Source organism: Capricornis sumatraensis, chromosome 6 (assembly GCF_032405125.1).
Source record: "Capricornis sumatraensis isolate serow.1 chromosome 6, serow.2, whole genome shotgun sequence".
Classification (NCBI taxonomy): domain Eukaryota; kingdom Metazoa; phylum Chordata; class Mammalia; order Artiodactyla; family Bovidae; genus Capricornis; species Capricornis sumatraensis.
In genome coordinates this window covers 16,873,303-16,896,493 of record NC_091074.1, presented here as the reverse complement: position 1 = coordinate 16,896,493, position 23,191 = coordinate 16,873,303, and the positions used below count along the sequence as shown (strand labels likewise).

General features: G+C 48.9%; 2 protein-coding genes across 2 annotated transcripts; both read right to left on the bottom strand.

Moving 5' to 3' along the window:
- Window positions 1–158: 158 nt before the first annotated feature.
- On the bottom strand, window positions 159–18,899 carry LOC138081257 (serine protease 52-like). The gene is made up of 8 exons (XM_068974381.1): window positions 18,849–18,899; window positions 13,699–13,804; window positions 9,151–9,162; window positions 7,941–8,133; window positions 5,962–6,207; window positions 4,520–4,649; window positions 970–1,169; window positions 159–171 (listed from the first exon to the last, which is right to left on the bottom strand). Exons 1-8 carry the CDS (start codon window positions 18,897–18,899, stop codon window positions 159–161), a joined length of 951 nt encoding a protein of 316 aa, XP_068830482.1.
- Window positions 18,900–19,317: 418 nt separating this feature from the next.
- PRSS51 (serine protease 51) lies at window positions 19,318–22,911 on the bottom strand. Its single transcript, XM_068974379.1, is given in 5 exon segments — window positions 19,318–19,380; window positions 19,382–19,618; window positions 20,048–20,230; window positions 21,678–21,918; window positions 22,892–22,911. Coding segments are annotated over 5 exon segments (744 nt in total).
- Window positions 22,912–23,191: the final 280 nt, after the last annotated feature.

Below are 23,191 nucleotides of genomic sequence, written 5' to 3'. Positions count from 1 at the left end.
TCTACCCATGATTGGACTGACAAGGGCTTAATTTCCAAACGGCTCATGAAACTCAATAACAAAAAAGCAAATAACCCAATGAGCTGTGTGTTTCTCTCCCGCCTCCTCTCTAGGACATTTCTGCGTCAGTGACGCGCTGATCCTAAATCTCAGCGTTGTTACTCGTGGTCTCTGAGAGCCAGAAGCAGCATTTACTGGGGCTCTGAACCAAGTGGAGGCAAAGGAAGGTAAAGGGCAGGGACCTTTCTGGAGACCAAGTCCATAGGTCTCAGGGATGAGCTATCAGCGAAGGAAGCATGGAGTTGAAGTGTTTCCCCACGCAGGAGCAAAAGAAATGGAAAATGAAAGAAGCTGTAGAAGAGACCTGATTGTGAGAGAGAAGAAGAACAGGCTTTCTATTTCAGAGATCCTTGGACCACTCTCCATGGAAAAAATGCTCCATCCAAACTCTTGGAGAGGGCTCAGGGTCAAGTCGGTAATCTGCCTCCAACTCCCAGGGGAGCTGAGTGGGTCCTGGTTGTATTTTAAGCACTGCTATAGGTAGATGATTGGGGCTTCCCAGGTGGTGCAAAGAATGCCCCTGCCAATGCGGGAGATGCAGGGAACGCGAGTTTGATCCCTGGGTCAGGAAGATCCCCCGGAGGAGGAAATGGCAACCGGCTCCAGTATTCTTGCATGGAAAATTCCATGGAGAGAGGAGCCTGGTGGGCTACAGTCCATGGGGTCACAAAGAGCCAGACACGACTGAGCATCTGAGCACGCACACGCACGTATAGGTATCTGATTATTTCAGGCACGGCTAATTGTATCAGAATCCCTCCTGGCAACCTGCAACCCACCCTTGAACTTGCTTCAAAGGCTGAGAAGGACACTTGGTTTTGAGCCAATGCAGTGTTTAATCATGGGGAAAATAGAAACATCAGAAAATACAGTACTAAGATGGCCCAGGGTGATAGAAGCAAACTGTACCCAGAGTCTGGCTCACGCTTGTAGGGCCTTTTGGACAGCTTGGTCTTCATCTCAATCCACGATAGGTAACTAGACACCTGCGTGTACACTCCAGGCTGTTTCTTCTGGCCGCAGCCCACTCCCCAGCTGACGATGCCCAGTTGGTACCATTCGCTTTTCCTGGTTTTCTTCTGGCAAACCAGAGGCCCCCCACTGTCACCCTAGGAGAGAAAAGTTGTTTGGACGTGGAAGGTGTGGCAGCAGGTTGCTCTTACAGCCTATTGAGGGGTGGGCATCTGGCACAAAGCACACGGTGTCATTGGATGGGTGGATGTTTTTAATTTTGATTTGACTCTCCAACCATGACTGCTCCCAGCTCTTCAACTCTCAGAAAAGGGAGCAAGCCATTTAGTCAAAGGCAATGGCGATGAATGACAGTTTGGTCAAAAAGTAAATATCCACCATCATCGTCCAGTCACAGGCATTCATTTTGATGTACCAAGGAGTGGTTTCCAAATTTGTTTTGCCTCTAAGCACTTTTTGGTTTTTTAGAATTCTTCCCGTTTCCCCAGGAAAAGCTTCATTTTGCTCTGAGTTGTTCACAATAGCAAAAAGGAAAAACCCAAACCAAAAACCCATTATGCTTTACAATAGGTCATTGGTTTAAGACAACAGGCGTACACACTATATATTCAGAAGGCAGAAAGTACAAAAATCGTGTCAGAATGTTAGATTGTGGCTTAAAACATCAAATTTTCAACAATTTACCAATCTTAAAGCATCATGAAAGAGATTGCCCAAAAAAGCCCAGGTGGAACAAACATCATTGACATGAAAATGAAGGAACACACAAGCTTTCATGCCCCCAAAGCTTTTGGACCATTTTACGATTTCTATTAAAGAATCATGCATCTTGATAAAAAAAATCAGAAAACTGAGATATGGGAAAAGAACATAAAGAATACTCCTAATAATATTAATAAGTAAATTTATATATAAGAATGGACACAATTGTGTATGAAAGGTAAGATATAGTTAATACTTTGACAGTGATTTCTCTGGGAGAGAAAAGCAGAACAATTATAAACAATTATAAAAGGCAAACTTCCTCTTCACTGCGCACCTTTCTCTACCCCTGGCATTTTCTTTATGTGTGCTCAAATAAATAAGTGAAATAAACAACACTGTTAATTGCAACCATGCAGAGGCAGCTCCTTAGTCCAGTGTAACTTTCTGCATCCTCCTGTTTGCAAATACACAGACACATCATTATTATTTTATAGAAATAGCATCCAGCAGCACATAGCGTCTCACAGCTTACAAAGATTTATTGTTGAGAATACTAAGTGACACACAGGAAAGTCAAGAAGAATTACCATTTTAACGACATGCCAAAAATCCAAATCCAAAACAAACAACACCGCCCCCCCCCCCCCAGTATATGGGTTTGAGTTTTAAAAACCAAATTGTTTTTGTGAACAAATTGCTATGTCCATCAACTTAATTTGAACTAAACTGTTCTTTACCTAATTCTTTGAAGTCATTGGAAATTCCCATGATCTCTCTTTAAAATGAGTAACACTCACTTCTCTAGGGATGAAGGGGGTCTATGTGAAAGATGTATGTGTGGGAAGCCATTTCATTCGTGTCTGACTCTGTGTAACCCCATGGACTGTAGCCCGCCAGGCTCCTCTGTCCCTGGGATTCTCCAGGCAAGAATACTGGAGTGGGCTGCCATTTCCTTCTCCAGGGGACCTTCCCAACCCAGGGATCAAAGCCATGTCTCAGGTTTCCTGCATTGGCAGGTGAGTTCTTTACCCCCAGTGCCACCTGGGAAGCTGAAAGATGTAGTTAAGAACTTAAATTTCTGGAGCCAAGCAGACCTTGGTTCATACCCCAGGATGAATACTTAGTGGAGAGAATGTGAACTTTTCCTTCAGTGTTTTGAGGCTCCTTTTATGCTGGTGATCACTGTACCTCTCCCAAAGGACCGCTGTGTAAAGGGAAGGAGGTGACCCCTGTAAAACACCCTGTGATGTATGGCAAGCCTCACTCACTAGCAGCTCCCAGCATCTTTGTGGCGGTTGAATCTTTGTGGAGCTGCTGCAGTTTTGGAGCCCCATTTCTCTTGGAGCCCCAACGATGGCTCTTCCCCCTGATGCCACCATCATGCCTTGGTTAGAACTCAGCGTCTGTCATTTACCTCCCTGCTGTGTCCTCTGCAAGGCTGTTGGCTTTCCTGGTCTTCCTCTTCCCATCTGAAAGAGGCCTGCTTCCCAGGGCTATTCACAACCCTTAGGTGTATTTGTGGAAGTACTCTGTGTGCTGTTGAGCACCGAGCAGATGTAAGACAGGGTGATGGAGAAGACGGTGTTTGTATTGTCTCCCGTGACCCTCCTCTGCTCTGTGCGTTTCTAAATGCTTTCGTACATGACTCACTTCATCTTCACAATAGCCCTAAGAAGACTCTTGTACACGCTAAGTCACTTCAGTCCTGTCCGACTCTGTGATTCTATGGACCACAGCCCGCCAGGCTCCTCTGCCCATGGGATTCTCCAGGCAAGAATACTGGAGTTGGTTGCCGTGCCCTCCTCCAGGGCATCTTCCCCACCCAGAGATCAAACCCGTGTGTCTTACATCCCCTGCATTGGCAGGCAAGCTCTTTACCGCTAGCGCCACCTGGAAAGTCCTCGAAAGACCCTTAGGTGTCCCATTTTACAGACGGGGAAATCTGAAAAGGCGCAGGCGAGGGGAGGCCAGGCAGGAAGTAGAGAAGGCAGGAGGGAAGCTTAGGCAGCCTGCGGCCCTAACCACTGCCTCGCACAGCCCCCGTTTGGTCACGGAGCAGCCCTCCCAAATTCTTGTCCACCCGGAACCTCAGGATTTGACCTTATTTGGAAATAGAATCTGTGTGGATGTAATTAGTTCCTTTAAGATGAAGTCCCACTGGATTAGTGTGGGCCCTAATCCAACAACTGGCAACCCTATAAGAAGAGAAATCAGAGGAGACACACGGGGGAGAAGGCCGTCTGACCCGCGTTCTTGTCTGTAGCAGGCTGACAGTGTCCACCCAAAAGATATGTCCTAACCCCTTGTACCCATCACTGTGGCCTTGTTTGGAAACAGAGTCTTTACAGGTCTAAATAAGGATCTTTGGGGAGGATTACTCTGAAATCAGGGTGAGCTCTAAATCCAACGAGTAGTGTCCTTATAAGAAAAAAGAAAATTTAAGAGCGACACAGAAGGCATTTTAAGATAGAGGCAGAGACTGGGATAATGCACCTCTGTCATCGAAGACGGATGCAGAGAGCCGAAAGACGCACCTGCAGGCTGAGGGAAGCCCAGGGATGCCTGCAATCACCCAGAACCAGAAAGGGCAAAGAAGGCTCCTCCCCTAGACCCTCGAGAGGGAGCAGAGCCCAGCCAGTGCCCTGGTTTGGGACTTCTGGTATCTGTGAGAGGAACACGTTTCTGTTGTTTTAATCCACCTCCTATTCAGAGGAGAGAGAGGGAAGCCGGGTATGCCACCCTGTCGGTCAGCTTTCTGGGGCAGCCTCTCTCCCAGCTTTACCTGGCAGGCATCCTTCCCACCTTCAAGGTCCCCGGCACACAGCATGCTCTTGGTGAGCAGAGGCATCAGCTCAGAGCAGGTGTCCCACTTGATCAGCTGGATATTGACTCTCTGGAGTCCTGTCTCCGTACTCCGCTTAGGAGCTGACCCGTAAAAGAAGCAGATGGGGAAAGCACCCTGAGCACTGCATGGCCCCTTTAGGGGACCCACCCACATCACGTCTTTTCACCTCCACAGTATGGAACCGCTCCGTGGCCCAGGGAACACCCCAAATTTGGACTGGCTGAGGAGGGAGTAGGAGGGTTATCCAGGAGACTCTTGAACCTACTCTCTGTGAATCAAGAGCTCCAAGGACTGGGTTTCTATTGATTTCAGCCTCAGCAAGCCATCCTCTGGTACTGCCAAGGGTGCCAGGTTTCAGCTAGGATCCGAAAAAGGTGTTTGATTCAAATCCATGAGGATGTAAAGAGAAGCCGCAGTGACAAATTCTGTCCTGGGACCCATGGCCCAAAAAGGTGGACTTCATGCCAGGGCCCGAGTTCACTGCCTCTGCACTCAAGCTGAGCCCAACTCCTAAAATGTACACTCTCAAAGATGGGCATGTTTTCCTCTTTGTATGTTGCTGAGCCCCTGGAGCCTACAACACTGCCTGGATCCTAGAGGAGTTTCAATGAAAATGAGGTAAATGAAACATGAGGAACCCTACAGGAAGGTGGCCTTTTTTTTTTTTTTTTTTTTTTTGAAGCTATTGAAAGGCTTCTGAGGGCAATTCCCAAGAAGGAATCTAACCTAGCTCTGAGCTCTGGGACCATGTGGGGATCCATGTAGAGCCATTCGGGTGCCTCCTTGCAAGGACAGCACCAAGTGGAATCTGTTTTTCCTTTCCCTGATGATTATGGGGAACGTCGCATTAACCAAGAAGGAAAACAAAAGGACACCACGGTGTGGGTCGGCTGAACCGAGCAGCAGAAGTTGACTCTAGAAGGACAATTTTATATTCGGTGAATCTCCTCTACCTTGGCCTGGATCTGTGGTTTGCGATTTTAGCCACAGGGGAGAAGAGCTGGTTCCATCAGCTGTGACAGAGTTGCCCTGGCTGACATCAGCATGTTCTTCCCAGAGCCCAGCCCCTGCCTACTGGGACATCCCTCCAAATTCCTCCAGATCGTCCTTAGGACACTGAATATGTTTGCCTGGGTTTTCCCTGAGGCCCTGTTTGGGGTTCCTATCTCACAGTATGGACCTGAAACTTGCTACGGGTGCCCAGAAAGGACAGCTCCCATGCAGACCAAGAAGGTTCATGGTGGGACCTTAACTGAGAATCAGAAGTGCCCAGGTCCACCAAGCAGACCTCCGAGGGCCAGCAGAGCCTCCAGAGTCTGCTTCTTGTTGCAAACCTCAGCCAGGGTGCCACCCCCACCCTCAGGGTGGGCCACAGTCACTCACCAGTAGTGCCCCACCCGCTCACCCAGCAGTTCCTCCATCTCTCTATGTTAGTGACCTCTGAGAGGCAAATGGGTACCATCCTGACACCCAAGCTCAGAGGGGATTTGAGCAACAGCAAAGCGATGTCATTAAAGTAGAACCAACTGTCAAAATAATTGTGAATAATTATCTTGTCCACTTTTATCTTCGTCACGTTCTGGGTGTCAAGATTTTCTTCACCGTGTGTGACCTCCAAGGTAGATCTTATTCCAAAATAAAAGAAAGAGGAAAAAGTTAAGTGGTGGGAAGATGACAAGTGAACCTTAGGAGAAAATAACTGCCCCACCTCCCCCATCTGAGACTGTGATCCTGGGGGCAAGGGGGGCAGCTAGGGCTCTGCACTTGGCTCGTAGCCAAGGAGGAGCAGCCAGACCTGACTGCTCTGCCCTGCCTTCTGGCCAACCAGCTCGACTCGGGCAAAATTCACCTGTAGATGTCACCAACAAATGTCTAGGAAGCCACACTATGCATAAGTCAGGGGGTTCCAGCCTCTGGAATCTAATGCCTGATGGTCTGAGATGGAGCTGATGTAATAACGATAGACATAAAGTGCACAATAAATGTGACGCACTTGAATCATCCCCAAACCATCCCCTCTCCCGGTCCATGGAAAAATCGTCTTCTATGAAACTTGGCCCCTGGTGCCAAGAAGTTGGAGACTGCTGGCATAAGTAGTTGAGGGACTTGACCTTGAGTTGCAAGAAAAGCTGGACTGGCTGTATTACAGACAAATGAGAAGTTTTGCAAAAATACTATTTTGTGGACTGGGGCTCAGACAATACCTTCTGCCATGCAGCCAGGCCTGGTGCCCTACCCTCAGGGCCTAATGCTTCTAGGATTCCCCAGTTTTCCACGGTCACTGTCAGCCCAGTGCTTAGGAAAGGACTCTCCACAGGGCTACATGGACTTAGTAAAATGCTGTTCCTTTCCGCAGCAAAGGAACATTTGCTCTGCAGGGTAGAACCCACACAACAAGCTGTGCAGCATCCTAGGAGAACAGCTTCTTTCTACCTGCAAAGCATCATATTTAACCACACAGGTATCTGCCTCTTTGTATTTTCTTTTATGCCTGATGAATGTGAATAACAGGCATGTAGGGGCAAAATAATGTTAAAAATATAAATAATATAAAGTATAAAAATAAATAATATAAATATCAAAATAAATTAAATATAAATTTTAATATAATTAAATTATAATTATAAAATAAAATGATTAAATATATAGATATACAAATAAAATATAATTAAAATATATAAAATTGAATAATATAAAATATATAAATAATATAAAAAGATAGTAGGCATGTAGGGTCAAAAGGCTTCCCTAGTAGCTCATCTGGTAAAGAATCTTCCTGCAATGCAGGAGACCCTGGGTCGATTCCTGGGTCGAGAAGATTTCTGCTAGAGGAGGGATTGGCTACCCAGTATTCTTGGGCTTCCCTGGTGGCTCAGATGGTAAAGAATCTGCCTGCAATGCCAGAGACCTGGGTTTGATCCCTGGGTTGGGACGATGCCCTGGAGGAGGGCATGGCAACCCACTCCAGTATTCTTGCCTGGAGAATCCCCATGGACAGAGGAGCCTGACGGGCTACAGTCCATGGGGTCGCAAAGAGTTGGACACCACTGAGGGACTAAGCACAGCACACAGCACAGAGGCAAATATGGGTTTCTCTGGTGGCTTGGTGGTAAAGAATCCACCTGCCAATGCAGGAGATTTGGGTTTGATCCATGGATGAGGAAGATCCCCTGGAGGAGGTAATGGAAACCCAGTCCAGTGTTCTTGCCTGGGCAGTCCCAAGGACAGAGGAGCCTGGCGGGCTACAGTCCATGGGGTAGACACACAAAGAGTCAGACACAACCGAGAGACTAAAGAGCAACACAGGGCAAATATTCTACTCCATTGCTTTGAGAAAAGTTCCATCGGCAACACTTACTCATTCTTGCTTTTGAAGCAATGGGCTGCGGTCAGAATCCACCACTCACTGAGGATCGACCCCCCACAGAGATGACTCCCGTTTTCAAGGATGCGAATCTGCCAGGGGAAATCTCTGATGTTTGCAGGCACCCCACCTATGATTCCCAAAATTTCAGACTTCTCAGAAGTGTTCATTCTTTGGCCACATTTCACTAAGAGCAGGAAGAAGGAAGAGGGAGGAGAGACCCAGGGCTTCACACAGTGGAATATAACAAACGGCAGAATTTGCATACTTGTGTAAGACGTTTTCATGCCACCATATGGTCTTTGCCCCTCGATCCTGGATCTGAGCTAGTCTGATGCCACATCTTTAGGAAAACCATGCAGAAATCTGAAGGTCCATCCTCTTATTTTAATTAACATAAAACATAACTTTTTATTCTGAGTCTTATATGTAAACATTGACACAAACTTTAGCTTCCTCATTCTGAATTTTTGTTTAAGAGGTGTGTGATTTTAAGTACCACAGTTTAAGTGTAGCCGTCAGTGGTCATGCAAATTGAAATGTGAATGTATTTACACAAAAAATCTTGTGCGAGGACAAAAGTTCTTCTATATTTTTGCATGCTCCACGGCTCAACTTTGTGGAAAATGAGAGTTGGGACTGGCTTGGAAAATAGGAGACACATGGTTGTGCATTTTAGGAGAGTCCCTTGGAGAATGAGATGGCAACTCCAGTATTCTTGCCTGGAGTATTCCATGGACAGAGAAGGCTGGCAGGCTATAGTCCATGGGGTCACAAAGAGTAGACACGACTGAGTGACTAACACACACACATGCATGCTGGGATCCTAAGGGGTCTCTATAATCTACAGATAGAGAACTGAATGAAGCCTTGGGTCTGCCAGCACCACAGAACAAAACTCCTGGTGGAGGAATTTGCAGATCTTCCCTTGCAAATCCCACTGGAATGAAATTACTCCAGACTCTAGATTTTTTTCCCAGGTGACTAATTGATCCAGATCCAGAGATGTGACCAAACAGATTAAGAGAGGGAGGTCTCATCTTAGGTTTTCACTTATTTTTTCTTTGCCTGCACCATCAGGATGTCTCAGAAAATCTTTTTTTCCCTGAAAAGACCCTTTCAGTATATGTCACCCTGAGAGAAAGAGAAACATGCCTGGAGAGACCACTCAAGTCTTCCAGATTTTAGTGTGGAAACTTCTTACCTGGCAGGGAACCTGTGGAGAGGGAAAGAAGTAGGGTTTGAAGTCAGAAGGTCTGAGTTGGCCCCGCTGTTTGCTAGCTGTATATCTTAGAGCCACTGATTTAACCTCTCTGAGCCTCTGTCCTCTCATCTTCAATACAAAGATAAGTATTAACACAATCTGCTGCCTATTTTTTCGGGTCACATCAATTTAAAGGGACGACATTTGGTTTCATTCAAGTCTGGATCAGGGAGTCTGAGTTGAGCCCAAGACTCTTGGTTCAATCTGGGGTTATCTCTGCAGTGTTTCCTTGGGAAGATGTCCTTGCTGGTCATCTTCCCACATCAGTGGCCATTGCTTCTCATACTGTTTCCCTGAACCCACCTCCTCTTCCAAAACTCAAGGCTGAATCCTCAGACCACTTCATTCCCTATGTATTTTGGCTGAAATGCCAAATCCCCAGCCCTGCCCAAGTGCAAGTATCACCATTATACAGACTCAAAGCTCTCATGCTTACCCTCAGGCCTCTCCACTGAGCTCCCCCTCTTTAACAACTGCCCTGTTCCATAGTTCATAAGAACATCTAAGAGGAGCCTCAAATTAAAGCAGCCCAAACTGAGCCGTCTACTTGCTTAACCTCACCTCTATGTCTTCCTCATGAGCCTGGCACAGTTCTACGGATGGTACCACACCCATCTATTTGCTTAGGCAAGAAGATCAGGCTGGAGTTATCCCTGAGTTATCTCTTTCTTTCACTCCCCAGCGACCAGTTCCATCAACATTACCAAACAATGTTGAAACCGAAGCCAGCCACTCCTCTGCATCCCTCTGGCTATAAACCCAGCCTGGCCTTTATCCTGTCCTGCTCACTAATGCCTCCCCCCACTTCCACTCTTGCACCCCCACAGTCTATCCTCTGGAGCAGCCAGAATGTCTTTCTCTAGCACATCTCATTTTTCACTCTCCCAGTTAGACTCTCTGATGGCCTCCCATTGTCACCGGAATAAAATCCCAAAGTCCTCACTGTACCTTTATGAGCCCATCTTTCTCCAGCACCCCCTCCCCATTCACTCTGCTCCGACTAAACCAGCCTGTCTGCCTCTAAAACACATTGGACTCATTCACAGCTCAGGACCTTTGCACTTGCTGTCATTTCTGCTTGGAGATAGGTTTCCTTCTCATAAGTCTTGTCGTCCCAGGAAGGCTTTCCATGACTGCCTCCTAGGGCAGTCTCAGCACTCCCCTGCAGATCCCCCAACACATTAGCCTGTTTTACATGTTTCATACCATTTAACAGGAACCAGAATTAACTTATATTTATTCATTTCTAAGTTTGATACTTCCCTCCAGACACTGGATAATAAAACTCCTTAAGGGTAGGAATTGAATATGTCTTTCTCTGCTATAAAACATCTCTCTGCTGGACTTGCCTGCTTGCCCAGTGGTTAAGCCTCTTGGCTTCCACCACAGGGGGCATGGGTTTGATCCCTGGTCAGGGAACTAAGATCACGCAACACACCCAAAACAAAGACAAAACCAAAAGGCATCTCTCTCGTAGAACAGCTCCCAAGTTGCTGTATAACACAGCGAGCTCAGCCTGGTGCTCTGTGACCACCTAGAGGGGTGGGATGGGGGTGGGAGGGAGGTTCAAGAGAGAGGGCACGTTGTACACTTAAGGTGGATTCAGTTTGTTGTATGGCAGAAACCAATACAAAACTGTAAAGCAATTATCCTCCAATTTAAAAAAATAAACAGCTCCCAGCATGTAATAGAGGCTATCTGTCAACCACAAATTGAAAATATAACACCAGTCTCCCTAGTTTCTCTGGACCCAGGGAGATGAATCCAGAGTAGGTATTAAGACGCTGCCTTCATTATAGCTTATATTATTTATGTTTTGCATTAGACCAATTAGGCTCTGCATGATCCTTCAGAATGTTTTCAAAGAGAAAACAGCAGAGAAATTTCTTTTCAAGGATCACATGGGGCCTTAAAGCTGCAGGACAGGGCTAGTTAGCATCTTCAGATGGACAGCTGGTTACCCTTCTCAGGGGGTATACTTACACTGGCCACTCACTCTGGAAAACTGGTACCTGACATAGACGTTACACACACCAGGCTTCTCCACAGTTGGGGGTATGTGGGGAGCAATGATCTGAAAGTCTGGTCCAGGGGCCCTGGCATCAGATTCACTGGAGGGGCAGTTCCACGGATCCCACCCAGAACTACAGAATCTGCATCCTAGAACCTGACCCTCTGCACAAGCTCCCAGGTGATACACCTGGTGGCAAAGGACGAGAGCCCTGGAGAGGCGCAGACTACGAGCACCAGCAGAGACCTACGTTCCAGGCTGCTGTGTGGCCAGTGCAGCAGCAGGGCAGCTGGCAGCAGGAGCACGACTCTTCCGTCCCTCCATCCTGCCATTGGCCCTGGCGTTGACTCAAGCCCATGGAGAGGCTTCAGGTAGGACTGCTCATGCGCAGTGCAGAGGGACCCCTCAGGGCCTCGCTGTCTGTGCCTGCACTCTTACAGCCCAGCCTGCTGCCCAGGTCACAATAGGGCACTGGGTGGAGCCAGCACGGTCCAGACAAAACAGCCAGGAGGCATCCTGGACCAGAAGCTGATGAGCCCACGAGCCAGTCCTCTGGGATGCAGAGGGCAGCAGAGTGGAAGGACTCCACACCAGCTGGTCTCCTGTAAATCGAGGCATCTCAGATTCACTGATGCAGCAGGCAAAGAGAGAGCTGAAGATTTTCTTCAGAAGGGACCCAAGACTGCTGATCCTAACACACCAGGTATCACAGTGGAGCGAGCACAGACTCAGAGCCCTACATTAGAATTCATCAACCCAACTCAAATATTTTCTCTGCCAGGAGGGGGCCTGAAATGGGAGACACAGCCTCTTATCTCCGTTCTTCGGAAAACAGCATGAATTTGGGCTCAGCAGAGAGAAATATTTCGCTGTAGCCCTAAGTGTTTGCAAACTTTGGGGCCCTGGAGGGCACGTGTTCATATACGGTGGAACAGGGCATAAATAAAGGATTCCCAGGGTCACCTGGCTTACCTACATGGCTTCCACAGCTGGCCCTAAACTTCTGAACAGGAGAACACAGCATGTGCACGATCGTCATTCAGATCCCCAAGAATTCCCAATATCCCAGCACATGTATGCACGAATTCACATTTTTATCAAAACACCATTGCCGGAAGACACATGTCCACATAAGACATGTGTGGTGTGGTATGCAATGCTTATGGTGTCTTTATAAATAATTACTGAAAACTAGCACCCTACATGGGTTTCCCTGGTGGCTTAGCGGTTAAGAACCCACATGTAAATGCAGGAGACACTGGTTCAATCTCTGGGTCGAGAAGATCCCCTGGAGAAGGAAACGGCAACCCATGCCAGTATACTTGCCTGGAGAATCCCATGGACAGAGGAGCCTGGTGGGCAATAGTCCATATGGTCACAAAACAATCGGACACGACTGACTTAAAAAGAGCACCCTACCTGTCTGTCAGTGGTCCATCCAGACAACAGCAATAGCCCTGAATAGGGGAAAGGAACAGGCCTCTGACAACAGGAACCGCCAGGACCTTCCGCTGAGTTGAAGAGGCTGGCTGGCTACTACCTTCCATATGCCGCCCAGACAGGCAGAGAGAGCACGCCAACTGTCACCAGAGGCTGAGATCTGGGGCAGGGGGTGGGTTCCCAGGGGCACCGGAGAACTTTTTGGGGTGGTGGAAAGTGCTATGCCTTGATTGTGGTGGTGGTTACACAACCATATGGCAGTTGTCAGAATTCATGGAACCATATGTCTTAAAAAGGTAATTTCCTAAAGTATATCTCAAAGACCAGACTTAAAAAATGCTTTCGTGCATTTCAAAAAGCCCACTGTGAACCACAAAACAAACTGCCCGCTTCCTTTCAGGTGTTTTTGTTGTGACCTCCAGGGCCGACCACATAGGGAGAGATTCCTTTTTCATTCTGGCTTAGTCAAACCGAGCTGCCCTAACGAAATGCCGTAGACTGCTGGTTTACACAACAGAAATTTATCTTCTCACAGTGCTGGAGGCTGGAAGTCCAAGATCCAGGTGGCAGCCGACCCAGTTCCTCCCGACCCACATGGCCTCCCTGTGGATTCAGGCAGTGAGTGAGACCCGCCCTTTACCCTGCCTTGTGACCTCATTTAGCCATAATTCTTTCCTGGCATGCATGCTAACCATGCTAACTCGCTTCAGTCGTGACCGACTCTGCAACTGTATGCACTGTAGCCCACAGGCTCCCCTGTGTGTGGGATTCTCCAGGCAAGAGTACTGGAGTGGGTTGCCATGCCCTCCTCCAGAGGCTCTTCTGGACCCAGCGATCGAACGGTGTCTCTTATGTCTCCTGCATTAGCAGGTGACTTCTTTACCATTATCACCACTTGGGAAGCTCATTCTTTCCTTACTGTCACCATCAAAAAACATAGCCATGCTGGGGGCTAGGGTTCCGACATGTGAATTCTGGGTCCAAAATAAATACCCAGGGACAGGACACTCCGGTGCCCCCGAGGTCACAGAACCCACTGGGGTTCTTGCCTAGGTACTGCTCGTGGTAATCCTCCATGTAGTAAGAGGTCTGTCCCTCCCGGATGTCCGGGGTGATCAGGCCGAGACCATGCTCCGACAGAACCTGTGGAGAGAAAGGCAACATCAGGACCAGATGCCGGGGATCCTGGGAAGGAGGAGGGGCGGGATCGGGACAGGGGGCCGGGGTCGGACGGGAGGGGCAGACACGTGGCCACGGGCGGGGGTGGTGAACAGCGGTGGGTGCTTGGGGCCTGCCCCCGGCCACTTCCCTGCTGGGTTATCCTGAGCAAGCATCTCCCTCCCTGTCCCTGAAGGGTCTGGGGTTTCAAATCTGGGGTTTAATTCATTTGTTTTCTGATTCTGAAATTTACACTCTGCCCTCTACACTAGCTCTGCCCCCAGGGTGTCGGAAGCCCTTGTGTGGGCCCTCTGGCTGCCCTGGGGAGGAGGGGTCCCTGAGGGCACTCACTGCGGCTGCAGTGGGAGGGGTGGCAGTGTGGCCCCTCTGCCCCCGCACGGGGTGGACAGAGCATGCCCCCCTCGCTGGCTGGGGCTCTGGGCAGCAGGGGCCCCGCAGGAAGCCCTGGAGGGCAGGGGCCGCCTGGAGTCTGGGCTCTGCCCCTCCAGTCTGGAGCCTGGGGAGTGAATTCAGGGCAGGTTGTGGCCTGCGGGCCTGGTCGGCTCCTTGCCGCCCTCTGTGACCCAGTTTAAGGCCTGGTGGCACCTGCTGCCAGGCAGAGGGACACAGTGAACACCAGTGGAGGAGGAGAGCCCAGCTATTTGGGGCAGGAGACGGATTAAGAAATAGACATTGTTCCCCGCGGATCTCCGCCTGTTTCCTCTCCCTTCTGGATTTCAGCTGTGCCCTAGTTCTTTCTTGGTACAGGCGCTCGGGGTCTCTGAGCTCAAGGCCACAGAGACGCGACCTGGGTTCACACATTCCATTTTAGACGGGGGTGCGAGGCGGGACCTGGGACTCTTGTCTCCTTAAGGGACCTGCTGTTACTGATAGCCTGTGGGCTCCTGGGGATGAATTCCTCACGTCTGCCAGGAAGGGCAGTGGGTCTAGTCTTTGAGTTCAGTGTGAATCCACGGCCTGACCATCTGCTGAACCCTGCTGTGACTTTCTGAATTTCCTTCCAGCCCGCTGAGGGGGAAGCAAGGGGACAGCTCCAAAACCTCAGGCCCGGGTGTTTAGGAAGATGACCTTGAGCAGAGAAATTCAAGAAGGTCCCAGAAGGAAATTCCACTCAGAAAATTGAAGTGAGGCTACTTTCATGGCAGGGTGGAAGGCTGTGGGCATCATAAAGTATCCTGATGAAGGAGGGCATTTCAGAGACCGGCTGTAGCCGTCAGCAAGAACAGGAAGCCTTGCTGTTGAAATCCAGTGAGGAGGGCAGGTGTGGAGGGGAGATTCCGGCAGGAACCAGGTCAAGGAGGGACCCTGCCCCTGGGAGCAAGTGGCCCCAATGGAAAGGGATAGGGAGGAAGTCCCCCAATCTCCTCCTGCCTGCCTCCCGCCTCTGTGAGTGCCTCCCACTGCCAAGGGCGAGCCATGTGACATTCAGGGACACCCCCCCCCCCGCCCCCAGGGGACCAGTCTGGAGGCGTCAGCCTCCTGGGACTCAGGGAAGGACAGCCAGTGGATGAGTAGTGGTGAAATGGGGACAGATGGAAAAAAACTGCAGTATCATCCCGGTGTTCCCTCCCAGAGAACAGAGCTGAAAGCTGTAAGCCGTCCTTATTTCAGGGCGGATAAAGATAGCCAACTGCCCAGTAAGGCTTTTCATGGCTTTGTGTTGGTCTCAGCCTATTGATAGCCATGCCGTCAGCTAGGAATATGGGTGGCACTCGTCCAGACCGTATTACTTGCAGCCAGCCCCCGTGGACGTCTCCTCCAATGAGTGGCTGGATCAGCCTCTGTGGTTCTCATTAGGATGGCAGGATACGCTTCAGCAAAAACCATCAGAGAACTTAGAAAAAAAATTATGTATTTGTGGCTGTGCTGGGTCTTCACTGCTGCGTGGGCTTTCCTCTAGCTGCGGCGAGCAGGGGCTGGTTGTGATGCAGGGGCGTCTCGTGGTGATGCCTTCTCTCACTGTGAAGCACGAGCTACAGGCACGTGGGCTTCAGCAGCTGTGGCACATGGGCTCACCGTTGTGGTTCCCGGGCTCTAGAGCACAGGCTCCATAGTTGTGGTGCATGGGCTTAGTAGCTCTGAGGCATGTGGGATCTTCCCAGACCAGGGATCGAACCCATATCTCCTGCATTGGAGGGCGGATTCTTTACCAATGAGCCACCAGGGAACCCCAACAGGGAACTTTGAGGAATAAGATTTGTTACTCCAAGTCCTAGAGGGTACACAGCACACCTGAGGGGTCACACAGCCAGGTTGCATGGGGAGAGAGAAAGCTATAACAGACCTGGGGATCTTGCTTTTATTAGCATTGAGGGTAGGGTGTCTAGGGTCTTGCAGATTCAGTCTTTATTGACTAACTTAGAGCATATGACCAGGAACTGGGGTGCAGGAAAGGAGAAGCAGGTCACTCAGGCAGTTATGTAGGTTACCCAGGGCTTTCTGGAAAAGGGACCTTCATAGATGGGGACCTTCACGAGCCTGATTCCTGATCTGGTTGTTTGGCTGATGGCTGAGCCATCCAGCTGACAATATGTGTACTCAGGATGGATGTCTTTTGAACTGGATGATTCAGCAACCAAAAACTTAAAATGTCAAGCACTTAACACATGTATAATATACTGTGCTTAGGACTTTGCAGGTGTTAGTTCATTTAATCCTCATAGCAAGCACTGGAGGGAATTGTTCTTCTACTTTCCACATTCAGTTTATCAGTGTGCCAGCTATTGTATCTTGATGCTCAGCTCCATCTCGGCCTTTCTAAACTCTCCTAAGAATTTTAGATGCTGAAAGCTGCTCACATCACTCAGAGTCCCAACAGGCTTCAAATTTAGATCCTCAGGCGAGTTTTAGAAGGCAGGAGGCCAGGAGAAACACTGTTTTCCTTAGCAGCTGTACACAGGCATGAAGATTTCAGCAGAATACAGTTGAGAGGTTTTGCCTTTAAGTTTGGGTGTCCTTCCGCAAATTGTTACTTTAATGCTGAAGAGAATCATAAGATGATTAGCAGTGAGTTATTATCATCCCTGAGGTCTACTGAGCTTCACAAAGCAAGCAACTGTTTTTCTTGGTCTTTGCACTCCAGCCCTTTTAATGGTTCTGTAAGCATCCACCTCTATGTACTAAATCCCTTTCAGCTTGAGATATGTAGGTTATTTTCTATTTTCCTGATAGAATCCTGACTGATAGAATTCTTTGGTATTGAAAGTGGTTTCAGGAACTACAGCTGCAAAGATGGGAATCTAAGATTTCTTGTCAGGCTTAATTTGACTTGAAGGGAATAATGACCTCTTTGCTGGTGGAAAATGGAATTCTGGGAGACCAGGGTATGCAATGTCAAAACAGTTTCTCAAATTATTACCTGTCATCCTTAGAATCCTGTTAGAGGAGAACAACTGACGTTTGCAATAGCATTTTCTGGTGGAAGAGAGAAGTACAAGAGCTACTATTACCAAATACAGTGGAAAGTTTACAGGAAAAGCAACAACAATAATATTGGAGTTTTACATTTCAACTCAAAGGCATTATCCAACAGCCAGAGAAGTTTCTACAACTGCCCTAAAGGAATCTCTTTATCTATTGCATCAAAAATTAGATCCAGGGTTGGTCCTGCAGATGGCAGAATGACAACATAACTTGAATTCACAACTTCATTAGGTTCATACATAAAAAGTGATTAATTGGGGAAGAAGGTGACCAAGAAAATTACAGTGGAATGTTTGGACGGATTAAAATGAGTTAGTGTACTTTAAAACCTCAAATCCGGGAATTCCCTGGCTCTCCAGTGGTAAAGACTCCTTGATGTCAATGCAGAGGGTACAGACTCAGTCTCTGGTTGGGGAACTAAGATGCTGCCTGCTGTGTGGAGCAGCCAAAAAGGAATAAAATAAAATACCTCAAAAGCTCACTGAACTTCCATTCCTGTTAGAAGCAGCCCTTCTACCCCATTCTTGGGAGGCTAGTCTCCTCTCCATGAAGACTTTGTGATGACTTAACTGAAATTACTTTCCCAGAAGATGCTGGGGACTTCCCAGGTGGCGCTGGTGGTAAAGATGCTCCTGCCAATGCAGGAGACATGGGTTTGCCATCCCTGGGTCGGGGGGATCCCCTGGAGTAGCAAACGGCAACCCACTCCAGTATTCTTGCCTGGAAAATTCCATGGGCAGAGGAGCCTGGTGGGCTACAGTCCCTGGGGCTGCAGAAAATTGGACACAACTGAGCAAGTAAGCACACATACGTACACGATACTGGATTCTCCCCCCCTGACCCACCCCTACGAACTCCTATGGCAGTCAGAACCATAAGCAAAGTCATCCCAATATCCTTCATATGGGACCAGCTACATCTGACCCAGGAGAAGATATTATCCACAATAACAGACCTGCAACATTCTGCTGATGTATGTTTGTAGACACTTGAGGATTATGTGTGAGAAGAGAATCTAAGGGAGTTGCTAAGACGGTCAGTCATGTCTCATTCTTTTGTGACCCTGGGCTGTCCATCAGGCTCCTCTGTCCTTGGGATTTTCCAGACAAGAATCCCGGAATGGGTTGCCATTTCTTTACCCAGGGGATCTTCCTGCCCAGGAATCAAACCCATGTCTCTTGCATTAGCAGGTGGGTTCTTTACCACTGAGCCACCAGAAAAGCCCTTTGAAAGAATTAGGCAGAGGATAACGTAATATATGATTGGACCAAATGTATCAGTCTGAGAGCACTTTAGAGAAAATCTGTATTCTAATGAGTAACCTGGTGCAGCTAGAAGTAGCTCTGTTTGTTTAGCTGACAGACTAAAACCCTGGATAAGAGATGGCCTACATTAAATGGAATTCTTTGTAAAATATAAAAGAAGGAATACAAAATCTTGGGTAGGAATGTCAGGATGAATTTATTAAATGTGACCTGCTCGCTGATCCTCTAAGTCCATCCCTTAATTGAATCATGAGGACAAGGTGTTAAATTAGGCATTGAAAAGTACAACTCCATACAGAGGCTCCGCACCCTCAGGGTACCCTGTTGTGGCCATCATCCGTAGGCTGAGGATGGTCAGACATGTAACCCATCTTGTGGAAGGTCAGTCATACTTGACTTCTTCCCTTTTGGAGCAGGCAGTAGTTTTTCATCATAGAAACAGACGTTAATCTGTATGTGGATGTGTCTGCCTTGCCCACAAAGCTTCTGCCACCTAACCACCCATAACTCACTAAATGACTAGTTATTCCTCACATGGTTTTCCACTTGGCACAACTTCTGATCAACTGGTTCTCATAGAACAGAAGGAAGGCAATGTGTTGGTGTCCGTGGGATTCACTGATCTCAACATCCCACCGCAAAGCAGCAGGAGCAATAGCCCCTGTGCGATTCGGGATCGCAGAGTCCCTGTCTATCCTCCAGGGCCTGACAGAGAAACCCTGGAATGCTTCATAGGCGTAAGGATGGGTGGGGAGAAAGGAGGAGGAGAAGACAGCATGGATCTGAAGCTTAGTGACCTGATTTATCACCAGTAAACATGCTGGTAAGCTGTGCTTGAGACCCCCAAGCCAAACCACAAGGGGTACCAGAGAACATGATGCAGGGAGCTGCTTCTCTGAGTTCCTGAGAAGGTGTAGGCTTTCCCCTCCTTTTCTGTCTCTTCCTGGATCCATGGAAGAAACTGAGCCACAGACACAAACATACCAGGCCTCCCCCTGAAGCCAGATCGTATGCCCCAGCTGAACACACCCACTTGGAAGAGCCTCTGGCTTCCGTGGATAGTACAGACCATAGGTGCCCCACTGTCTCCCTGAGAATGAGAAGAGAAGGAAGGAACAGTCTAGAGCAATCAACAGCACCTCTAACTAGAGTGCAGAGTGAGGGTCCTAGTGGCATGGGTCAGGGAAGTGGTATCCAACCTTTTTGGCAGCAGGGGCCGGTTTCGCGGAAGACAGTTTTTCTGGACCCAGTTGGGGGGCGGTTTGGTGATGACTCAAGCACATTACGTTTATCATGCTGCCACTGATCTGATAGGAGGCAGAGCTTGGGCAGTAATAAGAGTGACGGGGAGCAGCTGTAAATACAGAGGGGGCTTGGCTCACTCACCCACAGCTCACCTCCTGTCCATGGCCCAGAGGCTGGGGACCCCTGGGCTAGGGCTTCCCTCCTAGTCTCCCTCCTGGGAACCCAGAACATGATAGCGCATGTGGAGGTTGGACCTGAGATGGGGGCTGAGTACCTGGCAGGTGCCTTTGGTGCCCAGTTCTTGCCAGGCACAAAGCACGTTCCTGGAGAGCTGGTCTACCCTCTGGCCACATTCTCTCCAGGTAATCTGCACCACTTTCAGCTTCTGCAGGTATATGTTGGAGTTGTCCTTTCGGTCTAGCAAAATGAGGAAGCTAGAGTGAGAATGAGCACCGCTCTACCACGGAGAGGGATGGGCCCACAAGCGATGAGGGTGGAGGCCCTGGCAAGTGTGTAGGCACTCAGACCATCACAGACTTAGAGTGACCTAATGCAATGCCCACTCAGTCTCCTCTCCACCATCTCCCATCTCTGCTTATTTCTCTCCTTCCCATTGAGAAGCTCACTCCCTCTGGAAGCAGCCTACCAAACCCTCACCCCAGCCTCTGCCAGGTGAATATGGAATGAGCTTTCTCAGTGACCCCACCATTTCTTCACAGCCAGGCTTTGCCTTGTGTGGAGGTTCATAACAGCCTAACTTCTGTACCCACCTCTGCCAGGCCAGTGGAGAAGCCAGGAGGATGGCACACCCAAAGGTGCCATCTCAAAGGAAAGAAACAACCCGGATCCAAGAGGATCCCGCTTATCCCCTTCCCGCATCCCTGTCTGGTCAGCCTGGATGTAGCGGAGGACTGTGCTTGCCTGGGGAATCACTGTCTCAGAGTCATCTCAGGATGGTGGTCTAGTCAAAGTGTTGCCACGCCGTCGTGTCCAACTCTTTGCAACCGCATGGAGCCCCTAGGCTCCTCTGTGCATGGGATTCTCCAGGCAAGAATACTGGAGTGGGTTGCCATGCCCTCCTCCAGGGGTCTTCCCTACCCAGGGATCGAACCCACATCTCCTTTGACCCCTGCACTGGCAGGTGGATTCGTTACCATCTGAGCCACCAGGGAGGTCTACATGAGCTTCATCTGATGATACACATTTGGGGAGATGTGATTATAAAACAACCTAGGAGGGAAGAATCCAAACTTCCTTTCTACAGTGCTTCTGGGCTCCGAAAGAAATTACCATCACTCCCATGTATTTAGGTTCGTCTGTGTTCCCTTGGATGGACTTGATGCTGAAGCTGAAACTCCAGTACTTTGGCCACCTCATGCGAAGAGTTGACTCATTGGAAAAGACTCTGATGCTGGGAGGGATTGGGGGCAGGAGGAGAAGGGGACAACAGAGGATGAGATGGCTGGATGGCATCACCGACTCGATGGACATGAGTTTAAGTAAACTCCAGGAGTTGGTGATGGACAGGGAGGCCTGGAATGTTGGCGATTCATGGGGTCGCAAAGAGTCAGACATGACTGAGCAACTGAACTGAACTGAGCTGATGTTCCAGGCTTCTATTGATGGTAAGGCCCTTACGTGTATAATCTCACTTAATTTAATCCACACAGCTTATTTGAAGGCTGCAGTATTGTCCTTCTACAGATGAAAAAATGTGGAAGAAAATAACCTGGGGGAGCCAGGTCGGAATCACAAAGCGAGAGTAGTGAGGCCAAAATTCAGACCTGAGTCTTCCAAAGCATCATGCAGTCTAGCCCGGGGCTAGACGTTTCGGCATGATGCCTAAATGCGAGCTTTTTCTGGGTTCAGGAGGGAAAGCACGTACCATACAAAGGAGCCATCACCCACTCTGTCATCCAGCAGCGGTCCCACGTCTTCTCCTTCTTCTGCAGGCAGATGGGCATTTTGAAGTTATTGAATCGTACCGGTGTGGCAAGCAGCAACAGGGAGAGGTCGCTGTCCAGCTGAGGTGGTTCATAATCTTTGTGAATAGTTATCTTCTGCACTTGCTTTCTCTCCAGGCGGGAGTCATCGAGCGTTCTGGTTCCCATGACCACAGTGATATTTTCCAAGGTCATTTCTAACCTAAAGAATGAATATAATAACTACGAACTACAATGTAACAATAGCCACATGGCATTTCTCACTTACAGGCACATTTATAAACAGCTGGCCTTCCCTGGTGGCTCACGGTAAAGAATCTTCCTGCAATGCAGGAGACCTAGGTTCCATCCCTCCGAGTCAGGAAGATTCCCCTGGAGAAAGAAATGTCTATCCACTCCAGTGTTCTTGCCTGGAGAATTACATGGATGGAGGAGCCCGGTGGGCTACAGTCCATGGGGTCGCAAAGAGTCGAAGGCAACTGAGTGACTAACGCTTTAGCACTTTGTAGAGTTTACAGCTGAATACTGAGAAGTCCAGAGCACTGGGTGTACAGTGCCCGAAGAGTGTCTAGAGATCAGAGCGGCAGAAGTCAGGGGCCTAAACTCAGGCAAAACTCTGAGCTAGTGACCAGTCAGCTCCAGGAGACTTTCCCATGGAAGACAGTGGGCTGAATCCACCCGAGACACTAGACTGTGAACTCCTTGACAACTGGGGACTTGACTGTCTTGCGGACCACCATACTGTCACCACTTAGAACAGCGTGTGGCAGCCTGTATGTGTACAGTGAGTGAATACAGTGCGTGGTCTACACAGAGGGCAGGCAGGGGAGGGGAAGCTTTGTACTGATTTTCCAATACTGGGTGCATAGTCACGACCAGCAGCCAATGTTTGGATATGGCTAACTTGAGAGAGTAGGTATAGAGCAGATACCTTTCGGTACAGATCCAGGGGGAACACACTCGGGGTAGAGCCCATGGCTTCACAAGTTTTGCGTAGTGACCCACTAAGCTACCCAGCCCAGGCAATACACTGAGGAAAGTAAGACTGATGTAAAGTGAGACAACGCCTCAGAAACTTACAAGATTTTTGGGAAGCAATGTGCAGCCGTCAGAACCCACCACCGATGGATGATTGAGCCTCCACGGAGGTGTTTCTGCGATATCTGGATACTCACTTGCCATGGGAACTCGCCATCCTGGACGTTCAACAGTTCGTGAGCTTGTAGCACAGTTGAGTTTGAAAATTTGGGTCTGTAGCCACAGAGAACTTCATCTGAAAGGGGAAAAGAAAGAGCTTTTGGTCCAGGAGAAGCACTGAGAAATCCTTGTTGCGCGTTCCCAGCGGAGACTGCTGTAACAGAACTGAGTGAAGTGGGCTGGTGCAGAGGGGACAGACCTCAGACAATTCCAGTCAAACACACCCCCTGTACTCTTTGTCCCTCACATTCAAGAGGAGCTGTGAGATCTGGGAAGGT